At 36.4% G+C, this 24,970-nt stretch overlaps 1 protein-coding gene across 1 annotated transcript; it reads right to left on the minus strand.

Moving 5' to 3' along the window:
* Nucleotides 1-11,604: 11,604 nt before the first annotated feature.
* Nucleotides 11,605-21,847, minus strand: MrgBP (MRG/MORF4L binding protein). Its single transcript, XM_068346890.1, has 4 exons — nt 21,689-21,847; nt 14,770-14,891; nt 13,642-13,822; nt 11,605-12,774 (listed from the first exon to the last, which is right to left on the minus strand). Exons 1-4 carry the CDS (start codon nt 21,777-21,779, stop codon nt 12,641-12,643), a joined length of 528 nt encoding a protein of 175 aa, XP_068202991.1. The 5' UTR covers nt 21,780-21,847; the 3' UTR covers nt 11,605-12,640.
* Nucleotides 21,848-24,970: the final 3,123 nt, after the last annotated feature.

Raw genomic sequence — 24,970 nt, forward strand, 5'->3', positions numbered from 1 at the left:
AATGAGTGGTTTACAGGAGGATTAAGGATTGGGTTTTAAAGTATGAGGTTGATGATTAACTTAACTTTGTTGAAAGACTTCCTGAAACTGTCGAATACTCTCACACCTTGGAATAATTTTTTGTTCCTACATGTATACAAACTTTTGACCTTTAATCGAAGCATGATTTCAACCTAGTTGGAAGTCACTAGCTAAGATTTCATAATGAGGTGTCGGTAGTTACTGGAGGGTTGCAGGTAACACACTCCTCACAACTAGCAATCTGGGTACCCATTTTGTTTTAAGGCACAGAAGTTCATACATACTGTACTCACTTAAAAAGCTTGGTTATTAATATTTATTTGTTCCAACACGGAGCACTTACCTCGAACTACTTTCTTAGGAGTATCTGGGAGACTCCTCCCAACCGACCAGAATTTTGTGTAGTTTACCCTATTCCCGTTTTCTATGGGGGTTAACCTCAGGCGGAGTGATACGCGACCCGGGGTCGGAGAGCATGCTTGCTTAGGTCGTGCTCATCAGTAAGTTTCTGGTCGCGACATGATTACCATCTCGCCACGCTCTCCTCTCCCAGTGCGACCCTTTGTGTCTACCACGCGTTACCCACGTGTTCATTTCCTATCGTTTTCCTTTGTGTCCCTGTGTTTCTTGGTGTCCTAGTGTTGCGTTATGGAGCATCCTCGCCGTTGGCCTGGGCCTGCGGCCGGTAAATCTTGTGGTGCGTTTCTTTCCAAGCCCGAAGTCGATCCCCACTCCCTGTGTTCGTCGTGTAGGGGCAAGGTATGTTCCCCTACAACCACGTGTCCGGAGTGCGAGTCTTGGACCGAGATTCAGTGGGCCCTCTACGGCACTAAAAAGAAGAAAGCTGCCAAGAAATAGGCCAAGAGGGCTATCATTTCTTCGTCGTTGGTTTTGCCGGATCGTCGAAACGGGGCTCCCTTCCACCTTCCCCTACTCAAAGTAGGGGACGAGGTAAGTCCGTTGCGGGGAAGCGGCCCATTGCCCTTCCCCAAGAGTCTGAGATGTCTGTGGGGGATGATATTAGCTCAGTTCAGGCATGTGTGGGGCCTGAGGGAGGGGCGGGAGTGTGTTCAGGAGATGAAGTCCTGGTGCCCATCTCTACGGAAGATCCTATGTTGGGGAAGACGGGTGCAGCCTCTTCCCCCGCATCCTGGGTGTGTTTTTCAGGTGTTTCAGCGACCGGGGGAGACACCGAGAAGGCAGGCTCATCAAATTCGGACCCCACCGCATGGGATCCACCAAGGACGCCTTTCAGGTCCCCCATGAGGTTAGAGGAGGAGTTCAATGCTTGGTTCGACCGAAAGAAGGTTCCACGAAAGTAGTTCGAGGTATGTATGTTAGGAAAAATACAAATTACTTAAAAATTTGTGATTTATACATTTTTTTTTTTTTTTTTAGACAGTTTGATGGTGGCACCACGTGTAGGCATACAGTCCTACCCTGATCAACTTGGTTGTAGTTTCAGCAGGTTTATGTCCCAGCAGGAGGACGACCTCCTTTTATGCCCATTTTTGCAGGGGTGATGACTGTCCACAGTCGTTCTCTTACGAGTGCAGAGCCTGACACCGTTTACAATGGTTGCAGTACAGCAGGAGAAATAAATCCTGGAGGGATTCTAAGGCTTTAGGCATACCCCAAAGCTGAAAAAAGTGCCTGGGCTCTCATTTCTCTCTCTGTGCTAAGTCGTCTTCTCTTCCTCCTGTTCACCCTGTGTAGGAAAGACATAAGGAAACTGACCACATCCTTCCCTTGGGGCAAGGTTTGGGAGAGCAAGACTTTTCACCTTTCCGAAAAGGTGAAGTACCCCACTTATGGCCATCATTAGGCATCATAGAAAAGCTCTTTCAGACCATGGCTACCTTGAAATCTTTCATATCTTCTGCTGGAGCCCTTGATGTCAAGCCTGCTGTCTCATTCCAGTCTAAGGAAGATGCGGTTGATCCTCGATCTCGTCTTCCATAATGTCAACTCCGCCATTGGTAAAATAGACTTCAACTGCGGACAAGAGAAGGAATTACGATCGTAATTGTCTACGAGTACACCGCATCAAAGGAGTTCAGCTGACAATTCTAGGAAATTGACCTCAAGGTCCCCAGGCACCAGGTCTTCACACGCAAGGTATATGGATGATTGGATTTCTCGCATGAAAACTTGACGTGCAGAACACTTTGTCTAATTTCCATTCCTTTCTCCACTAGGTCACCACTAATATCCATTGACAGTTGCTTCAGTGCCCCTCAAGGGCCAAAACCTCCCCTTGAGACCGCCAACTGTCGGCCAGATCGAGTAACTCTTCGCTCGAGTAGATTCTTCCTCCAGCAATGGCATGGCAGAGGAATTTCTATGACTTCAAGGCCAATGGCAATAGATGCTGTAATAACAACATTGATACCAGGGACTGCACCAGAAAGACTAGTTGCTGGAGGAACTGTGTTTTTGTCATAGTAATCTGCTTCCATGGAAGCTACAGTAATATGAAGCCTACATTCATCCTCCTGGTTGGACCACTGGTCTGTGGCAGTGGCCTCCTTCAATACTACTCATGATGTGATTTCACCTGAGAATAAGAAAAATTTACTGATCTAGGATTGTCAGGAGCGAAGGCTGTCACTTTCCTCACTCGTCTGTAGGCTAACCAGTGGGCCAATTAGGTCCTGAAACGTAAGAACGCTGTGGTTGCAAACTTCGCAAGGCACATTGGTCAGAGAGCAGCCTTAGCGCTTCAAAATTGCTACGATCTCTTCCCGGCATGGAAAGCGGACGACACCATAGAATGATGGAGAAGAATCGGTTAGAATTCCCTTTTCTATCGGACTGTCATATTCAGAAGCACACAGGCCCCAAAAGATGATTTTCAGGACTCCAGCAAAGACACCCCTTAAAGTCGGCTTCATCAAGAATCAGGATCTCCCCTTCAGCCTCATCTACATCTCTCAGAAACATTGATTCTGCTCATTCCTTTGATCACTGTACGGGACAGTCCAGCAGAGAATGCTAGAGGCAGCAGTCCACTCCTGAGGCTGCTACGAGTGGTGAAAAGCCTATCAACCCACTGGGAGAAGTGGCGGCAGCACAGAGCTGAAGAATGAATAGTTAAAGCACTGCATTCTGGTTATCGTCTAAATTTAAACGTCACTCATGAATGGCAGACTAGGGACAGGGACAATACCCTTGAGACTGACCATATATACTTATGGTCAGTCCCCAAGCCCCCTCTCCACCTAAGCTAAGATCAGGGAGAACCAGGCTATAACTGTTGAGGGCTCAGCAGGTAGACCTATAGGCTCTCCCCCCCCCCCCAATGCTTACCTCACAAGGATGGTGAGGTATCAAACTACAAGAAACTATCGAGCTTGCACGGGACATTTACTGTTCAAGCAGAGGTGATGATATGGAAGAAAAACACTACAGGATTCTTCAGTTTCCTAATCCACGAGGAAAAGTGGGCGGGGGACATGAGACAGAGTGATCATCGCTCTCGCCCCATTACACAAGTTTGTGTTACAGACTCCACAAGACACGGAGCACTGTGGGGGCTGCAGTAAGGAGGAATAACTTCATACTTTCTGTGAATCTGAAGAACGTGTACTGTATTTTCAGATCCCTATCCATCGGGCCCACAGAAGTACAGTATCTCTGCTTCACCCGTAGCAGGAAGTTGTTCCCATTCAAAGTACTGTGCTTTTGACTGGAAAGCATCGTAGTAGTGTAGCCATTCCAGTTCCTTCAGGGGACAGAAAGCATCTTAGTAATGGTAATGTTCTGCGGAATTACAGAAGTTAAAATTCCGGGTCTTCTGTTGCTGCTTTCCTCCCCCTCCTTTGGGGATGAAGCATTTGCCAAGTCATACATGAAATCTGGCATTGATGTTGGTATGCTTAATTTCTAAAGACTATTCTTATATCTGTAGGTCATTCTAAACCCATCCTCCCTTAATAAGGAGGGAGAAATGACCACCAAGCCATTGGCCATCGGGGACCAGGCGATTCATTCTGGACCGTGTCTCCTCTTTGCTATGGAAAGATTCCTTAATTGACCAAGTACTAGCCAGCTATATCGATCTCCCTCACTCTCCTACGGGACAAGGGATTGCGGCACATTCCAGTTTAGGAAAATAAGCAACCACTTGTGTTCTACGGGGATTTCCTACCACCAAAGCAAGTATCTATTTTATAGGACAAAATGTTTATATACGTGTAGGAACAAATGAATTTTATAAGAAATTTGCATACTTCCTAGCTATACAAACCAGTGTCCTTTAAAGTTAGGCTTCTCTTCGTGATTGCCATTTTCAGCTCTGGGCTGAAGATCAAACATGGAAATAGTTTGACAAGCTCTGTCTTTAACTAACCTCGTAAACAATATTAACGACCTTTTCCAACTCTGCTAAGGACATCCCTATCATAAGTTTGTATAGCTAGTAAAATTGCTAATTAAACATTAATTGTTTGAAGTATATCTTGAAACTCAAAGGGATAAGGAAGAAAAAGTGAGACTGAAATTGTACATTTTATTTACACTGATATACAAAATGTTTATGTACACAAACCATCATGGTATATACAACACATCAAAGATGCTTCTTCCTGTACTCATAACTCTCTTCTAATACAAATTTCATAATGCAGTACAATACATGTAAAAGTAATAATTTCCAATTCTGTAAATGTTAGAAAGTGAAATGAAAAATATTTTTGAGTACCTAAAAGTTAATTTATAATAAGTAAAACACCTAGAGCTTGAAATTAAACTTAGTCCACAAAATCATTTGCAGGTCTTGAAACCTGCTAACAAAACTCTTTTGTAAATATCGTATTTTGCTTAAAAAAATCTAAACAGGTTGAAGGAATGTTGCCCTTAAATTAACAATTCTTAAATGTATTTGATCTATTGTTTATTCATTTTATCAGTACTGTTTTTTTTGCATTTCAAATTTAAGTGCGTTCATAACCGAATATTGTTTCTGGTAAATTTGAAGTACGGTAAATCGTAAAATGATTTCATAAGGTTAACCCTTTTACCCCCAAAGGATGTACTGGTATGTTTCACAAAACCATCCCTTTACCCCCATGGACGTACCGGTATGTCCTTGCAAAAAAATGCTATAAAAAATCTTTTTTTCATATTTTTGATAATTTTTTGAGAAAATTCAGGCATTTTCCAAGAGAATGAGACCAACCTGATCTCTCTATGACAAAAATTAAGGCTGTTAGAGCAATTTAAAAAAAATATACTGCAAAATGTGCTGGGAAAGAATAACCCCCGGGGGTTAAGGGTTGGAAATTTCCAAATAGCCTGGGGGTAAAAGGGTTAAGAGAATTTTTAAAATTAAAAAGAAATTTTATATGACTATACATTAGCCAATTCAAAGAACTAAAATATGGAAGGAAAATGGAAAAGCAAACAGTATTCTAAATAAAAAACAGCACTGATTTACAAGACTAATTTTTTTTCCCAATATTATGGATTGGGTAAACTGAGAAGTACAGTTTCCCCACACATTTTAAATAGTAATGACAATATTCAACATAGACTTGAAGCATCATAAAGTTTCCTTACTCTGCCTTAAAGATATATCTACATTTGTAAGGCTTTACCAAGAAATGTTTTAATGCAAGTTTGACGACTAACCTTTGTTCACATTGTTTCCTCAATTTGGGAAATACAAAGAAAATGTGCCCCACGATATTGAAACGCCTCGTGGAGATGCTTTCTTGGGTAATGTCGACAATATTACATGGAGTAAAGCATCTACGCCATCAAAATTTATGAGAAAATGATAAAAATGTTTCCCAAGCCACGTGGCCCAAATATTCTACTCTATTTCATTCAAAAGGCCAATCCGAAAAATTATTCCATTCACTTTTACAAAAATCTGTAGGAAATTTAAATTATACTCGATAAAAACCTAATACAGACCATAAGTAGACATGCATTTCCTAATTTAAAAATCCTAAAGTGTTTTAGCAACAGTAATGTGCCATTGAACAATCTTAACCACAGCCAAGAAATTTAAGGTAGAAGCAAATTGCATAAATAAAGAGATTGGAGCATTATTCTATTTATGCAAAAATAGTAAAGTTACTGCGGTGAATAAAGAATTCACCAAAATGGCTTTCACCATCTTTAAAGATGATCGCTAAAGAACAACTACAAGGTGGGAGTGTCGACTTCATTATCATAGCATAGCTTTAACCCTTTTACCCCGAAAGGACGTACTGGTACGTTTCACAAAAGCCATCCCTTTACCCCCATGGACGTACCGGTACGTCCTTGCAAAAAAATGCTATAAAAAATTTTTTTGGATAATTTTTTGAGAAAATTTAGGCATTTTCCAAGAGAATGAGACCAACCTGACCTCTCTATGACAAAAATTAAGGCTGTTAGAGCAATTTAAAAAAAATAACCCCCTGGGGGTTAAGGGTTGGAAATTTCCAAATAGCCTGGGGGTAAAAGGGTTAATAAAAAGTGATTTTCAATAAGATATGGGCTCTTAAACTATAGTGAAATATAGGCCTGACTCGCCAAAAACAGAGACCCCATATAAATGGGTTAAATTTGCTGCGGCGAAAAAGATAAGCGTAGGTACAGCAGGCTTGGACACATCTAATGCGCACAAAAAGGCAGCCATCATGATACACTGGGCCCTATGCAAATCCACGTACTGTTCGTTAAATTTGTACTTTTTCCAAAAGTAAAATCCTGAAGAGGCAGTGATAAGCAGAACAGGTGAAGTTTGTAATATGTAAGAATTACTGACCTTTGTACTGAAATACTGTACATAATTTCCTAAAGGGCCCGTCTTATCATTACTTTACCTACATAAAATTCTATATAAGGTTTGTTTTTATATACGAAAAGCATTAAAATTCAGTTACCCACATTAGACTTAACCTAAATTAACCAGACCTAACAATATGGAAACCACTGTTTTTAAATAAATATTAGAAAATGGTAATGATTAATCTAAAAGCTTCCAAAAAATAATGAAATACTAACTACACAACTATAAATAATCTGAATGCATTGGAAAAAAAAAATCTGAAAATGGACAGCAAAAATGTTCATTTCTGTTCGTATGCAAAGATTCATCAAGGAACTTCATATTGAAAACCAGAGCATAACATTAACCCTTTTACCCCCAAAGGACGTACTGGTACGTTTCACAAAACTCATCCCTTTACCCCCATGGACGTACCGGTACGTCCTTGCAAAAAAACTGCTATTTACATTTTTTTTTTTTTTACATATTTTTGATACATTTTTGAGAAACTTCAGGCATTTTCCAAGAGAATGAGACCAATCTGACCTCTCTATGACGAAAATTAAGGCTGTTAGAGCAATCTTAAAAAAAAATAAACTGCAAAATGTACTTGAAAAAAAATAACCCCTGGGGGTTGAGGGTTGGAAAGTTCAAAATAGCCTAGGGGTAAAAGGGTTAAAAGAATGTAAAAAATTGGAAACTTCATCATATCTCCTTTAGCTTACATACTATTTGACTAAAACAAATGATCAATATATTTCAAGAAATAAATGCCACACACTTTTCCTCTAACAGCATAGCATACATAAATATTTAAAGCAATACACATTCAGGCAGGAAGGACTTTTTAGAATTTAAAATTACAGAACCATCAACTTTACAGCAATACAAAACTAAAACAAGGGTAGGAAAGTAGAGGAATGTTACAGATAAAAATCATGTCATTGAATAAACCGAACTAGCTGTGAATTGGCCCTATTTGATAACCATATATTCTGTCAATACCTCTTGAGAATGTTCCTGATAATATCAAAAGTCATTCCTCATAATGTAAATTTTAAAATTACTGAAAATATCTACTTTTTATAACTATGTAATCCATATCTGTTAAAAAGTCTATGACGCACTTTCAAAATCTGTTAATTGCATTACAGGAATAGACATTATGTAATGCCAAGTAAAAACTACCAACAAAGGTCGACATTGATAGAAATCATGTTACAGATGGGTAAATTGTGTAAAAGGTACCTAAGAATATATACTATGGAAACTAAATACAAATATCACTGTTAGGATCTCACATGCCATTCATAGGTCAGAAACTGCCTGAGCCTTACTGTTAATGTTTATATTCAGAACTGTTTCATATGATAAAACATTAGAATACAGTCTAACTAAAAGTTTATTTCAATTACAAGAATCTTTCCATTATAAGCACTAAAACACCAAATGGGGTGCAGATACTATCAAAGAGCTCACAGGGGAAGATAACTCAAACTAGTTTAGGTTTAATTACCCATAATTTATGCTTAAAAATGTCACGCAATGTTATACTAAAACAGTAGTTCCACTCATTCACATTTTCCTCATTCAGTGATGATGCGGATGAGTACGATATTACTATAACTGAGTGCGGAATTATTATTTAAGCCATATGGTAGGGCTGAGGAAACTATTCAGCCCCTACGTTTAACTTGGGTGAAACCCTCCCGTTGATCAATAAAGAAGTAAACCACAGATAGAATGTAGGTGTAGTAGGTGGAAAAATCAATGCAGCTAGGGACTGAAGTGCAGATATGCGAGGTATTAACGTGTGTGAAGTTACGAAAACAAAGTTAAATTAAACAGGAAGGATAAAAAATAAAGTTTCCATATTTTCATCCATAGTATGTTTAGCAGGAGGTGATTTGGATGAAGGTCCAGCTTCAGTTTTCCATATCCCTGGGAGTTGGTTATCATCGTATGAGATAAACCAGAAGCAGTATTAACCACATTAATCATAAGATGCCTGTTGGTACCACTGGGACATTTCCCATTGGGGAACAGATATATTATGATCAGTGGGTTTATATTGAAAAATATGTTTTTGTATAATAAAAAATGCCATTACTTATCAACTATAAACACTGCCTATCTTGCTCGTACATTTAATATGAAACAGGACAAGTGTTAAGACCTATGATACACGTGAATGACAAAGTACACGAGGGCATAAACACTTCTACACGGAAAGACAGCAACCTATATTTTAACAGTAAAAAGATAAATAAAAAGGACCGGTCTAATACAGGTTAGCCTCGGAATGGATCCCATTCTTGCAGAAGGATCAAGCATTGTTTGGATCAGTGGCTACGGAACCCTTTTATTTATGACCCTGTCCTAATCAATATGCAATACAGTACTGTAAGCTGTAATAAACTAATACAAAAAAAAAAAAAAAAACATTTACATATACATGAACCTCTTTTGTGAACATGAAACCGATGTATGAAACGTTGATTACTCACAAAATGAAAGATGGAAATGATGATGAAAAATTCTAATTTACTGGTAACCCTTTCCAAAATAAACTTAAGAGCTACTTGCTAAACAAAGATCCTCTGAATCAACACAACGTAAGCCCCTACACAGTAAAAGCAATTGGATTTCTCAGGTGGAACAGATATTACATGGTACCAATGTCCTGAGAATAATAAAAAAATAAATATAACTCAGGCCTGACTTTACTGCAGATATCAAATGGTACCAATGTCATGAGAATAATAAAAATAAGTATATCTCAGGCCTGACTTTACTGCAAGGGTCACACTCGTACTGTACATACCTTGAAAACTGTTTCATAATGAGCCTATTTTTTAAATATATCTAATGATATTTTACCATCAAGTAGAAACCTAAGTAGATATGAGACAACACTACAAATTGTAAGTGAACAAAGATTTACTACAAGTACACATTGAAAATTACTAGGATTCTTGTTCTTTTCATAACATAGTTGTTCAAGGCAACCTCATTGATCACATGTTGCCTCATTACAACGAGGAATATCCCAATCGTAGCCATTAATTGTATCATAAACAGAAGGGGAACTCACTCCAAGTGCCTAGACTCTTACATCCCTCCTCATTCAGTTGTGTCAATCTAAAGATTTCACAGCCTCTACACTACATCTTTCTCTGAATTACTCGTTCGTACTGTTTATGCGAATTGGACACATTTATTTACAAAAAGTATGACTATTTATACTAACTGGACATTTATTTAGTTACAAATAGTATGACAATCTCTCTACTTTTCACTCACGTTGCAGTCACTATTTTTCTTAATATGTTTCAACTCGTGCTTTACAGTTTAGCATGTCAGCGAGGTAACAGAAATAATTTAACTCCCCCAGGTCCTACCCACTTATCATAACAGGATCCTCAACTAATTCATCTTCTCATGTTGCTCTTTCTACACATTTTGGACTTCTAAAAACTCTTCCTCCTGTAGATAATAAAATTCCTCTCTTGTGACACCCTCTTAAATTTTTTACTCAGTAAAGATTTTATAACCACACCTTTCCCTAAATAACAAGATGGCTACTGTACTTTTTCAGTCACAATAAAGCTTAATTCACCTTATATTAATTCTCAGTCCTCTCCTCCCCATTCCACTTGACAACATTTAAAACATTACCACCAAGTATTCCTAAGATTTTGCCTGTAACAGTAGCTCCAAGGGGCACCTCGCTACCTGCACTTCTCTTCCGACAACATTCATCAGAAAATTTTTGATGTTCTAGTCGCTGCATCCACTATAAGTTAAAATGCTATTGTATTTTTTAAATACTGTACTGTACACTCAAATTACTTTCATACAGACCCATTAATTAAAGTTTACTAGCCCTCCTTTACATCCCACTTTTATTCTATCACTTTAATTGTAAAACAGAATAAGGAAGAATGTTAATGTTCTGGGCACGTGCAATGAATGCTTTTATCCTTGATACAATAGGTCGTAGCGACTGGGATTCCCTTCGTGAAAAGTTATTATTCTTATGAGTAACAGATTAGTATGAAAAACACGTTCTGTGATAAAAAGTTATTTTACATCAAATACAGTAATTTGATCTCATCCCTTCCAAAATACCTAATAATCCATTCTATTTACATTGAGAATGCCCTAAAACATACCCTAACCTCACGATCCGCAATAATTTTATGTTATTTTCAGCAAACGAGAAGCAATACATACAGACGACATCTTTACATTTACTTCATTTAATTCTAGTGCGTCAAATGCGTTCCTTTTTCATCTTGTATTCTTCTGCTTCGTTTCCATCGTATTTCTTTAATTTATACTTTTTCTGCTCTTATTCAGTACTATAATGTGCAGTACTTTATACAGTATCATTACTCAAGAAAACGAAACCTATAGATTAGCCATATCAAGAACCAGCTAAAATCCAGATTACGAAAAGTCCTCGACTTACAAACTTAATAGGTTTACGAAAAGTTCTTGACTTACAAACCTGGTAGGTTTACAGAAAGTCCTCGACTTACAAACTTAATAGGTTTACGAAAAGTTCTTGACTTACAAACATGATAGGTTTACAGAAAGTCCTCGACTTACAAACTTAATAGGTTTACGAAAAGTTCTTGACTTACAAACATGATAGGTTTACAGAAAGTCCTCGACTTACAAACTTAATAGGTTTACAGAAAGTCCTCGACTTTACAAACTTAATAGGTTTACGAAAAGTCCTCGACTTACAAACTTAATAGGTTTACAGAAGTCCTCGACTTTACAAACTTAGTAGGTTTATGGAAAGTCTCCAACTTACAAACTTAATAGGTTTACGAAAAGTCCTTGACTTACAAACTTAACAGGTTCCAAGAAGCCTATTGTAAGTCAAATCTTGTTCAATTTCGCCTACGATTTTCAGCTGTAAAAGTCGACAAATAATCCCATTTCATATTGCAAATGTCGTCTTGTTTATTGCATTAAATTATATAATATTATTTTACAGAATTTCATAATGAGATTTCAATACACTACATGAAATGTATGATTTCAGTTCGATTTGTATTTTTATCTAAGAATGTAAGTTGAGGACCTGTTTCAATGAACCTTTGTCTGGTACTTTAATTCGACAACCAGAAATGCCAGAAAGAATTCCGGCAGCAACAGCTTTTACAACACCGACGCCCTGGTTATGACGGCGATAAAATCCCCTCGACTAATGACGAAAACCTTCCGGCTGCTGCGACGTTATCACAATTCTCTACGTGAGACTTTTATATTCGTTAAAGAATACAAAAACACCACCATTTCAAATAAAATACGTCCATTGAAAATTAAAATATGAAAAATACTTGGTAACCATAAACTAGTTTTACTGATACCGCATATCTAAAATATTAATTCATATAACCTATTATTTGTCTAAAAGCTTTCTTTACTGAGAATTAAGGATATATCCCTAACTTTAATGTAAAAAAAATCCCAACAAAATATTCATACCCTATGATGTAAACAAAATACTAACAGGTATTAAAAATAAAACAGAAATGTCTCATTATTTACCGTTAAAAATAAGGGGGCGGCATTATTTACTTTATTTTCTATTTTTAAGATTAATAGAAAGAACGCTCTTACCCATTTATAGTTCATTGGAACTTTCGCCAGAATTTACCTCAAATATCTTTTGTACTTACGTCTAACTGTTTACCCTTTTCACTCCGTGACTCTTGCCGGTGAAATTTAACTCCAACTCGGCTAATCCAGTGTGTTCACCTTCGAAAGATCATACAATTATTGTTCGCTTCCACTCACGTCATCTGAGGAATCGGAGTGAGTGGTAGGACATGGGGATCAATTCCTTCGCCTTTTATTTGACGGAGTGTGAGCAGGGGAGGAGGGCTTGGAATCGCGGCCTCTCTTACCTGGCCTCCTGGGGGTGTCGTCATCGTCGTCTCGGATTTCACGAATTCGGTCTTGTCGGGAAGCTGATTAGGAGAATAATTACATTAAAAACTGGCCAGTATTCAACAAACTACTATTATTATTACTAATGGCTAAGCAACAACTCCAGGTTAGAAAAGCAGGATCCTATAAGCCCAAAGGCTCCAACGGGGAAAAATAACCCAGTGAAGAAAGGAAATAAAGAAATAAATTACAATATAAGTAATGAACAACTAAAATAAAGTATTTTAGATCTTCCATATTTAAACTATAAAAACTTATAAATAAAAAAGCAGAGGAAAATAAATACGATAGAATACTGTGCTGATATAAAATATCAAAATGTACATGAAACTGACACTTATGGTTCAATGGTTAAGATTTATAAAGAATTATGTACTGTATAGTAAGATCATGGTATGACAATGAAACAATCTCCAACAGATTTAGTAGATTTGAGAACAGAGCCCTCAGAAGGATATTGGGAGTTAAATGGCAGGACAGGATTAGAAATGAAACTATAAGAGATATTACTCGAGTGCCATATGTGGATGAGATCATGGTTTGGGAATTCTCTTCGCACTCCAAAAGAGAGATTAGTTCACCAAACATTTAATTGAGCTCCACAAGTCACTAGAAGAGTTAGAAGACCCAGCCCTACATGGCTTTGAACTATGAAGCACGAAGCGGGTGATGATGAGTGGTGAAGTATTGATTTAAAAGCTCAAGATAGAGATGACTGGCGAAATCTAACCAAAGCCCTTTGCATCAATAGGCGTAGGAGGAGATGATGATGATGTATATTAAGAGAATCAAAGTCATTGAAGAGTGGCTATTTTCAAAGAGATTCACTACCATGCATTAGGACCCCCCAAAAATATCAACCAAACAGTAACCCTGATGACATTTACCTTCATCATTCTTATCCTTATCCTTGTCCTTCTTGGGGGGTCTTCCACGACCACGGCTCTCTTTCTCATCATCGGGCTTCATGTCCGGCCTATTCTTCTCGTCAAGCAAATCAGAGAATTCTCCATCAGGAAGACTGAAGTCGTTCTCATCGTTTGGGAAAGGAAGTCTGTCACTCTCATCCTATAACGATGTTTTATTACTTAATAGGTACGTGGGGGAACAAATAGATTTTGTAAATTAACTACATCGATAGTGTCCTTGCTAGAAGTTGGAATTTCTATATAGAGGGTCAACTTACAAAATTAATAGGTTCCAGGAAGCTGTTACTAGTCAAATTTTTTTTAGATTTTGTCCCATGGTAGGCCTAATCTGAATTCCATGCCTATGATTTTCATCTACACGTCATCAAATAGTCGGGTTTCATATGAAATAGATATCAGGTTATCAAAAATATTGTTATGCAGTATTCTTCACCTTATATTTGTTATTTTCAGTGGGAATTGTGTTTGTATGTCCGGGTGTTTACAAACGTAATAGGTTTCAAGAAGTTGTTTATATGTTTAATTGTTTGTAAGCTGAATTTTGGCTTTGGATAGGTCTAACCTAACTACCATGCTTACGATTTCTAGTCAGAAAAGTCAACAAATAGTCCCATTTCATATGAAATAAATATCAGGTTATTGCAAATGTTGAGGACCTTCTCTGCATTAATAGGTTTTGCATGCATCATTACACTAACATATTTCTTCAGCTAATAAGACTAAAGATGAGAGAGAGGGAAATTCGAGATAGCCAATTTCATAACTCATGGTCTGTGATGAAACAGACAGTAGTTTAAACTTGAAGTATCAACAATATCTTCAATTGATAAGACTTGCAAGAAAGTTATGAAATAATTCAAACAATCAATTTCACTGTCTCGGAGTGACAGCCTCTTAATTTTCGTGCTCAATGGAAAAAACATCTTAAATGAGAGCCGTAACTTAAGCAGAATAAAGATTTTTATTTTGTATAAATGGCAATTTAAAAAATATATTAAATTAGTAATTTTACTACAAAAGGGACTAGATTAACTTTTTTAATTATTTTCTTTGCAAATCCCTAATAAAACCAAAACATATACCTACCAGAGCTGTCAAATCATACAATGTCTCCAGTTTCTTCCATATTGTTTTGGATGACAATTCGCAGTTCAGGGACGTACTCAATTTGTCGTGAATGAACATCATTTGAAAATGCTTGTTCACCCCTGTGAAAAAAAGACAGTATACAGTACTGATTTGTTATGTCGATATGTCTTTTACATGTGCAAGATTACTGTGTTAGTCTGGGACAAGTGGCAAATCAAAACAAAGTTGGACTCAAAGGATAATTGAGCTCTTTCCGCTAGGGGGACCTCCAAGCCCTTCCCTTCCTTGACTGTATGCACACAAGAGATATGTGATAGGAGAGGACACACCTTGTGAAAAGCTTATACCTATGTAGCAAAAAAAAAAAAAAATCATCTTAACCCTGGAAAGGTATGATGGGTCGTATGCGACCCCTACAGCATTTTCAAAACCTGTTTTTTCCCCATAAATCATCAGCTGTCTCGAATATGGAAGTGATCGACCTGCAAGGGGTAACTAGTCTACATGCCATTGTCTGCTTTAGGACTGATTTTCGTCTAACTTCCCTCCTTCCCCGTTTTTTTACCCCCCCAGGGGTCGACCTCGACCCTGACATACCTTTATAGGGGTAAATGATCAAACAGCAAAGTTATTACATAATTATAAATTGTCGAACAGTGTTGATACTTCTTTGGTTCTTTATAGTTGGAAAGTGTGGATGGATGGTGTGTCTACCACTTGCATGACATTGGTTTTGGCTTAGATGCCATATATTGCCATGAGGTCCATTTTCCCTCAAATGCTAATTTCTGAATTTTTTTTATTTTTCGCAAATTTGATTTTTTTTCTATTTATTTTGAATTTATCTTCAATAATGGCCAGCAGGCAGTATTCCCTCGGCATGGATGTCATCAACACACTTCTAATGGAATTAAAAAGAGATGTTGATGATAATATGGAGTTTGCAACCCCATTCTTCATTTCAAGTGGTAGATTGGGCTGTAAGAGTTGTTGCGGTCTGCGGCCATTTTGTTGACATACCCGAAAGGTAAGTTGGCATATCTCTATATAAATATTCTTGTTCTGTATAGAATTCGTGATATTTTGGTATATTTTAATGCATAAATATCATATTTTATAGGAGATACAATGATTTTCATAAGAAATTTACATTGTGAAACTAGGCCGTCAAAAAATGACCTTTAGATTTCGCCCCTGATATAACAGTAAATTACATCTTAGTGCACATTTTATTATGTATTTCTGTTCTAGGATAATATGAGTTTATTCTATAAAAAAAATTAGCCTCTTCCTATTTCATTTGGGTACCCAAAAAAATTCATGAAATTTGGACAAATTTTTTTGGCCAAAAAAAGTTACCCTTTTTTTCTCATTTCAGATCTTGACTTCTATGGGTCCAACTCATTTCCAGCAATTACACGCTGTTGCTTTGCCATCTAAGAAGGTGTCCCTAAAGGGATTTATGTGTATATGTATACTGTATTTCTATTTTTTGTGAATATTTACGTCTTTTTTTTTTTGTATACTTAAATTTTTAATATATTTCCAATAAATAATTATTTTGTAGATGGGTATCATTTATATTTTCAGTAATTTTTAGCATTCTTTGAAGTATTTTTAGCAAGTCAAACAATACAGATTGATGCATAACTGAATTTTTCCTGAATTTTTTTTCGGAGTCGGGGTCGCTCACGACCGAGTATACCCTTTAAGGGGTGTCCGAGGAGCGTACCTATCCAGGGTTAAATGTGTGTACGTGAATGATAAACATGACAAATTTGTAGATAATTTGTATTTTTCCCTTACTAATACAAACCTTCCGTTATTTATATATGGATATATCTTTCGGCAAAGCTGGAAGGTAGCCAATAAGACTTTTGGTGCGAGGAGGCAATCCTACCCATAACTTGGGTAGGGGTGGCTAGTGATGAACTAGCCACTTTTTCTTTTTAGCTTGTAAAGAGCGGACTACTTTAGTTGCCAACTGAAGTAGAGATTACCATCATGTTTGTAATTGATAGCTTTAATCTGACTAAAGTCAACGGTTACAGCCTACTTTTACCTATCGTTAGTCATCTTCATTACGACAATGTCCAGCTAGCAGGAATAGGTAGTAGCTATCAGTAAATTGCCGATTAAATGAGTTTTACCACAAATTTGTATTTTTCATATCTATACTAGTTCGAAGATCCTTGTAAAGACTTGGGTCACTGTTGATAGGCTGACACATAGAACCTTGAATTGAAATACTTTCTCTACTAATACTACTTCAAGACTTCAAGGTACTTCCTGGAAGAGGGGTGTATATTGATTTGAAAGTATGCATCTTCAAATTCAAGGTAGTTATGAAATCCTGAGGCCTTACTGCTTCTCTGACGGTGGATGTCGTCTTCATCATGAATGGTGTCTGCAGGATGAATGTGTTCAGAGCCGAGAGGTTGATGATGGTCTCCAGCATCGACGCCTTACTTACTAGAGTCGACTGAAGAAGCCTGGGGAGCTGTCATTGACCTACGGAAGTGCGCCCTTCTGCAACATGGCTCGAATTTCTACTCATAGGGTAAGATCTACTGCCAAACCCTGGCAATAAGATGACAATGTTGCCAGGGGAGGAATCGGAGGGGAAGAGCTAATGAATGGGAGGTAATCAGATCTAAGGACCTCCACATCATGGAACCACCAGCTGGCCTGTAGGTATTCCCCCCCCTCCCCGGTAGTAAAGTTGGGGGGATCGCCCCTTCTAATGAAGGCATTTTCCTCTTCCTTTCCCCGTCTCTACTGCAACCCTGGTTCTGGCGGGAGGGGAAAGACTGTGCCGAAGAGTTTTTGTGGATGTACTGTTGCAGGAGGGTTCCTCCCGACTGAGCTAGTTTTCAGTCCTACAACAATTGAACGAGTGCTTTTCCCCGTTCTGATGTAAATGGTTGGAACTGTTGAAATGACAATGCCCATTACATGAATGAGTTCCAAGTCTCCTTACTTGATTCCTGCTGGTGGAGAAAGAGATGGGTCCTTTAATTATGAATTCCGTAACGACAGTCCTTCTCAGAGGCCCATCCATTTGTGTAACCTTGAACTCACGACTTTAAGCATCCAACTGGACCACTGGTTGGCAGCTTGGTGCATTAAAAACTTAACTAACCTAGTTACCCTCAGGACAATGTTCTTAAGAGCCTGCTTCTTGCTAGGGCTGGTTAGGTCCGCTGTGTCGGTCAGGTAGCCAATTTGGTCAATCCAAGAGTTTGCTTGCATGGAAGCTATGGCCTTGACTTACATACCAGACATCTCTGCAGCCAAAAAGGAAACTGAAACTACTGCAAGTCATCCTGTTGAGCAACCCGGTGTCAAGGTTGCAACTGTGGGGTCTAATGGAAGAGGAGAAGGGAGAACTGTGGGGTCTAGTGGAAGAGGAGAAGGGAGAACCACATGCGTGCGATATCTCTTTATAAATCCCACAATCAAGCAGAAGAGCCCTTATTCCCGAACACTTTGGACTCCACTTATCCAAGGCTTTCCTGCCTAAGGCTGACATTTCTGCATAACAGGTGGCATTCTCAAATAAACTGTCACTCAAACCAGACACGTTGGAAAGAGAAATAAAGAAATTTTTTCTAGAAAATATGCCAATAAGAATGTGTGCACTCATTGATGCCTGAATTCTAAGTGAGTTGTCAGTGAGCCGGCAGAGACGGAGTTGCCTACCAGCAACAGGTAGGTACCTGCAGTTTGTTTACACTATGTTATAATTTCAATTGACGTATTGGAATTCCTATGTAAATTAAGTAAGTATCCGTGTAGAAACAATTACCTCTTTCTACAACAGAGACTTATAACCCACATATATCCCCAACTACCAAAAATTGTTAAATATCAAGCTGATATTGATGTTAAAAACATTTAAATCTTACATAAACTATAACTATTCTCAATTATATGATAATGACAAAATTTGGTGGGAAGACTCGTGCAAACTGACACATAGCAAGAATACATTAAATGACTGTAAGATGAACACATCCTCAGTAATGATAGGTTAAGAAATCCCTTTCAGCCTTTAAAGGTTTAAAGGCCACCCATGAAAGGCAGAGGCAAGGGACAGTGACATTGCCCTATCAAGCAGGACCATGCCCAAGAGACTCACCATATAGAGCAGTGGTTCCCAAACTATCTTACCTGACGCCCCCTTTTTACTTCCAGTAGACCTGTACGGCCCCCCTCCTCTCTTTTTTTTTTATAGGAAATGATTCTTACATTTATTTCTTAGCATTGTACAGGAAAACAGATTTCTATTTGTATTACATTTTAATAATGAAAACCACTCAAACAAATAATAGTACATTCCAGTAACTAAAAACAAAACATTTGGTTCAAAGTGAGGGAAAAAAAGTTTGAACATTAGAAAATTTTATTATTCTATTAAACAAGTAATTCCAAGCAGATGATTTCACGCCCCCCTTGTATCGTGCTCACGCCCCCCTAGTGGGGCGCGCCCCCTAGTTTGGGAACCACTGATATAGAGCATAAATAAGATCAATGCCCAAGCCCCCTCTCTACCAAAGCTAGGACCAAGGAGGGCCAGGCAATGGCTGCTGATGACTCAACAGACAGACCTATAGACTCCCCCAAACACCCCATCCTAGTTCACAAGGATGATGAGGTTGTGGCAACCAAAGAAACTAACGAGTTTGAGTAAGACTTGAACCCCAGTCTGGCATTCACCAGTCAAGACCGTTACCACATCGGCCACCGCAACAACAAATGGCATTTGACTCTCTGGATGTTATGTTAGAATCTTTATTGATGAAGGCCTGTTATGTAGCATTTGCGTTTTAATAATGTGAGTGAAAATTACATTATCCAAGGGAATAATTCTGGAAAAAGGTAATTTGTGATATTAATACTTTATCTAAACACATAACTTTGGCTACTTTGGATTATTTGATAGTCTAATCATACAGCATTTCCTATCAATCAGTTATCCCTTTTACCCCCAGGCTATTTGGAACTTTCCAACCCTTAACCCACAGGGGTTATTTTTTTTTCAAGCACATTTTGCGGTGCTATTATAGTATGCTATCTACCGCCGATTTTCTATTATAGTATGCTATCTACCGTAGAGTTTCTACTATAGTATTTTATCTACCGTCAATGTTAATCCTCCTGTTTGATGAGGATTATCAAACAGATTACTTACCACCAGTATGTTATCCTCATTGGACTTTAATGATAGTTTAATAATATTTATTGGCAGGACAACATGGGTGCATAATTATAAGAAGTTTGTAGGGAAACATTTTTTTTTATAAATTATTCAAAGCTCATCATACAACAATGTTACAAGTTAATCAAATGAAAAATTAAATATTACAAAACTGAAAGAAAATAATCTATGAAAAATATTCAATCAAAAATTTATTCTACTACTGCTTGTAAACATATCTTACATCATTCAAGAAAGCAGGAAATACATCTTCGCCTTTTCTCAGAACTTTCCAATTGAAACCACCACACTACACTACACACTTCCAGACACATTAAACCAAGCAGTGACAGTATTGGGTGATTTTTTTTTTTAAATTGATCTAACAGCCTTAACTTTTGTCATAGAGAGGTCAGGTTGGTCTCAGTCTCTTGGAAAATGCCTGAAGTTTCTCAAAAAATTATCAAAAATATGCAAAAAAAAAAAAAAAAAAAAATTGTAAATAGCAGTTTTTTGCAAGGACATCCCTTTACCCCCATGGATGTACCGGTACGGTACATCCATGGGGGTAAAGGGATGAGTTTTGTGAAACGTACCAGTACAGTACGTGCTTTGGGGGTAAAAGGGTTAAGTAGACTTTCCTCGTGACTTAGCTTCGATTGGAAAGTTTAAATTAAGAGACACAGTAAGATTAAGAAATCAGCATAAGATGCAGAAGTTTTCTTATATTTGTGTCTTTGACATGTTATCGGCTTTGAATAAATCCCCCGCGTCGTATGGCGTGGAAACAATACATCAATCAATAGCATACTGCTATCATTATAGACTGCTTAAGACAAATAACCGCTTCGTTGTAATCGCGGAAACGATTGTGCCAAGTTTCGGACAAACACAGTAAACCTTATAAAACTTACGCCACTTCTAATCAGCCAGAGGCTAGTTAGCTTTTATACTTTAATGTAGTACAATATTAGTTATAAATTGTTGGACATAAATACATCTCTTCAAATATACTATTTTGAACCCCATGTCCTATACCAGGTGTGGCTTTAGTCCAAGAATAGCCGATACTGGTGAAATTGCCCAATTATACTCCAGCGAGTGTCCATTAGTTCAAATTATCATCTTTTAAATAATTCTTTAATGTAGGATTAAGAGAAGAATAGCATAGTGTAGGCTAAAATACTTAGACCTTCCTACCTTATAGGTTATAGGTAGGTTAACGAAAGGTTCGCTAACCTACCATAACACAATAGCGAGCCTGACGGGAAATAAAACGGGAAAAAAGAGAAGTATAGAGAATAAAACGGGGGAAAAAAAGAGAAGTATAGAAAATAAAACGGGGGAAAAAAAGAGAAGTATAGAAAATAAAACAAGGGAAAAATAGAGAAATATACCATAGGGTAGGCTAAAATATTCAAAACCTGCCTACCTGACAGGTTCCAGGTAGGTTAACTACGGGTTCGCTAACCTACCATAGTCCAGTAAGCGAAGACTGAAAATACCGGGGGAAAAATTAAACGTAATCAACTAAAATTAAATTAAATAAAACCTAATTTATCTTTAAACTTCCTAAATTAACTTAATGAAATTAAGAGACTCATAATAACCCAGATAATGTTCATAATGTTTACATTTCAAGATGAAAACACATCATGCCGGGTGACGGGCCCCGAGTTAATATTACATATCTATCTCCTCCCATTAATGACTTACCGACAGGCTTATGGCCCATCATGGCGTAAAATAGCTGGATCTCATTTTCCACGTTCCAGTCTACCTCGCTGGACATTTTGGAATTCAACATCACAAAATTAATCTTGAAGTTTTCGGCGTCTGGTTGCAATGGCACAAACACTCAAGACGTCAACAACTGATGACTCTTCTTCTTCTATCAAGTCAGTGTAGGAAGTTGGGAGTTTGTGCATTTAATTTCTTTATTAAATTCTTATTGACATTACTATAGACTATTCTAATTAAATAAATTAGATATTGAAATTTTATATTTTAGTTTTCATGTGTGATTTCTATTTTCTAATAACAGAAGTCAGTGTAGGAAGTTGGAACTTGGTGCTTTTAATTTCATTATTAAATTCTTATTGTCACTACTTTAAACTATTTTAATTAGATATATTATATCTTAATATTTTATAGTTTCATTTTCATGTGTGATTTATATCTTCTAATAAGTTTTTTTTATGAAGTCAGTGTAGGAACTAGGAAGTTGGGATCTGTTGCTTTTAATTTCATTATTAAATTCTTATTGTCACTACTTTAAACTATTTTAATTAGATATATTATATCTTAAAATTTTATAGTTTAATTTTCATGTGTGATTTATATCTTCTAATAAGTTTTTTTTTATGTAATGTCATCTATATGAATTCGCTTTGCCGTTGACAGTCTGACAGTATTGGGATTTGCTGCGTTTAATTTCTTCATTAAATTCTTATTATCATTACTATAGACTATTCTAATTAGATAAATTAGATTTTTAAATTTTATATTTTAGTTTTCATGAGTGATTTCTATTTTCTAATAACAGAAGTCAGTGTAGGAAGTCGGGACTTGGTGCATTTAATTTCATTATTAAATTCTTATTGTCACTATAGACTATTCTAATTAGATAAATTAGATTTTGTAATTTTATATTTTAGTTTTCATGTATGATTTCTATTTTCTAATAACAGAAGTCAGTGTAGGAAGTCGGGAATTTGTGCATTTAATTTCTTTATTAAATTCTTATTGACATTACTTTAAACTATTTTAATTAGATATATTATATCTTAATATTTTATAGTTTAATTTTCATGTGTGATTTATATCTTCTAATAAGTTTTTTTATGAAGTCTGTGTAGGAAGTTGGGATCTGTTGCTTTTAATTTCATTATTAAATTCTTATTGTCACTACTTTAAACTATTTTAATTAGATATATTATATCTTAATATTTTATAGTTTAATTTTCATGTGTGATTTATATCTTCTAATAAGTTTTTTTTTATGTAATGTCATCTATGTGAAGTCTGTGTAGGAACTAGGAAGTTGGGGTCTGTTGCTTTTAATTTCTTTATTAAATTCTTATTGTCATCACTATAGACTATCCTAATTAGATAAATTAGATATTGAAATTTTTATATATCAGTTTTCATGTGTGATTTCTATTTTCTAATAACAGAAGTCAGTGTAGGAATTAGGAAGTTGGGATCTTCAGCGTTTAATTTCTTTATTAAATTCTTATTGTCACTACTTTAAACTATTTTAATTAGATATATTATATCTTAATATTTTATAGTTTCATTTTCATGTGTGATTTATATCTTCTAATAAGTTTTTTTATGTAATGTCATCTATATGAATTCGCTTTGCCGTTGACAGTCTGATAGTAGGCCTACATGTATCAAATTTTAGGTTGTGCCATGGCCTACCATACTCATATGTACATAATTTATTTATTTCATACATAAGATGGCAATTTATAATTTTATTTTGTCCTTTTGCAGTCTTAAATGTACCATAGACTGACAAATTATTTATGAATTAATGATTTACATGAAATTGTGACTAATTTTTACCTTAATTCAATATAATTTATTATCTTATTCCCTTAAAACCATGTTACTGTAGATAATCTAGATAAAAAAAGATATAGTGTGGTAAAAATCAATATTTTTATAAACGTTATGACAATCACCTATTGTATACAGTAGCGCTATCGTAAGTGTACATGTGCCATTGTGTATTATACACTAGATAACTGTAGCCCTACATTTGGTTTTTGAAACAAAATTGAGTATTTACACAATACACCTCATACAGGTAATGAGAGTGAAACTCATTGCAATCACTATTCAGAAGAAGGAAATTATAATTTATTTAACCCAAACTCGCGATTCACTACTGTACATGGCATATTATTATTATTATCATTATTATTATTATTATTATTATTATTATTATTATTATTATTATTATTATTATTATTACCAGCCAAGCTACAACCCTAGTTTGAAAAGCAAGATGCTATAAGCCCAGGGGCTCCAACAGGGAAAAATAGCCCAGTGAGGAAAAGAAATAAGGAAATAAATAAATGAAGAGAACAAATTAACAATAAATCATTCTAAAAAAAATAACAACGTCAAAACAGACATGTCACATATAAACTATTAACAATATAAAAAACAAATATGTCATAAATAAACTTTAAAAAGACTCATGTCCGCCTGGTCATCAAAAAGCATTTGCTCCAAATAGAAGACTTTATGCTGGCTAGTATCAAATTTCAGGATTAATCATATTCTTTTATTTTTTATATCCTGAAATCACTGGAGCTAATTCCCGTAAACTACAAATTTGATAAAGAATAATCGAAGGTTAATACATTATCATTCATACGAATACAATAATTGTATGATGACATACAGAAAATGGAGAGTCAAGAAACGTATCATAACGTGTAAGGGAAATGCTTATTATTATTATTATTATTATTATTATTATTATTATTATTATTATTATTATTATTATTTGCTAAGCTACAACCCTAGTTGGAAAAGCAGGATGCTATAAGCCCGAGGGCTCCAACTGAGAAGTAAGCCCAGTGAGGAAAGGAAATCTACACAAAAAAAGTTAATTAACAATTAAAATAAACTATTCTAAGACCAGTTACAACATTAAAATAAATCTTTCATGTATAAACAATAAAAGCTTTAAAAACTGAGGAAGAAAAATAGGATAGAACAGTGTGCCCAAATGTACCACAGGCAAGAGAACTCTACCCCAAGACAGTGAAAGACCATGGTACAGAAGCTATGGCACTACCCAAGACCAGAGAACAATGGTTTGATTTTCAAGTGTCCTTATTCTATAAAAGATGCTTACCATAGCTAAAAAGTCTCTTTTACCCTTACCAAGAGGAAAGTGGCCACTGGACAATTACAGTTTAGTAGTTAACCCCTTGGATGAAGAATTGCTTGGTAATCTCAGTATTGTCAGGTGTA

Source organism: Palaemon carinicauda, chromosome 23 (genome assembly GCF_036898095.1).
Source record: "Palaemon carinicauda isolate YSFRI2023 chromosome 23, ASM3689809v2, whole genome shotgun sequence".
NCBI lineage: Eukaryota > Metazoa > Arthropoda > Malacostraca > Decapoda > Palaemonidae > Palaemon > Palaemon carinicauda.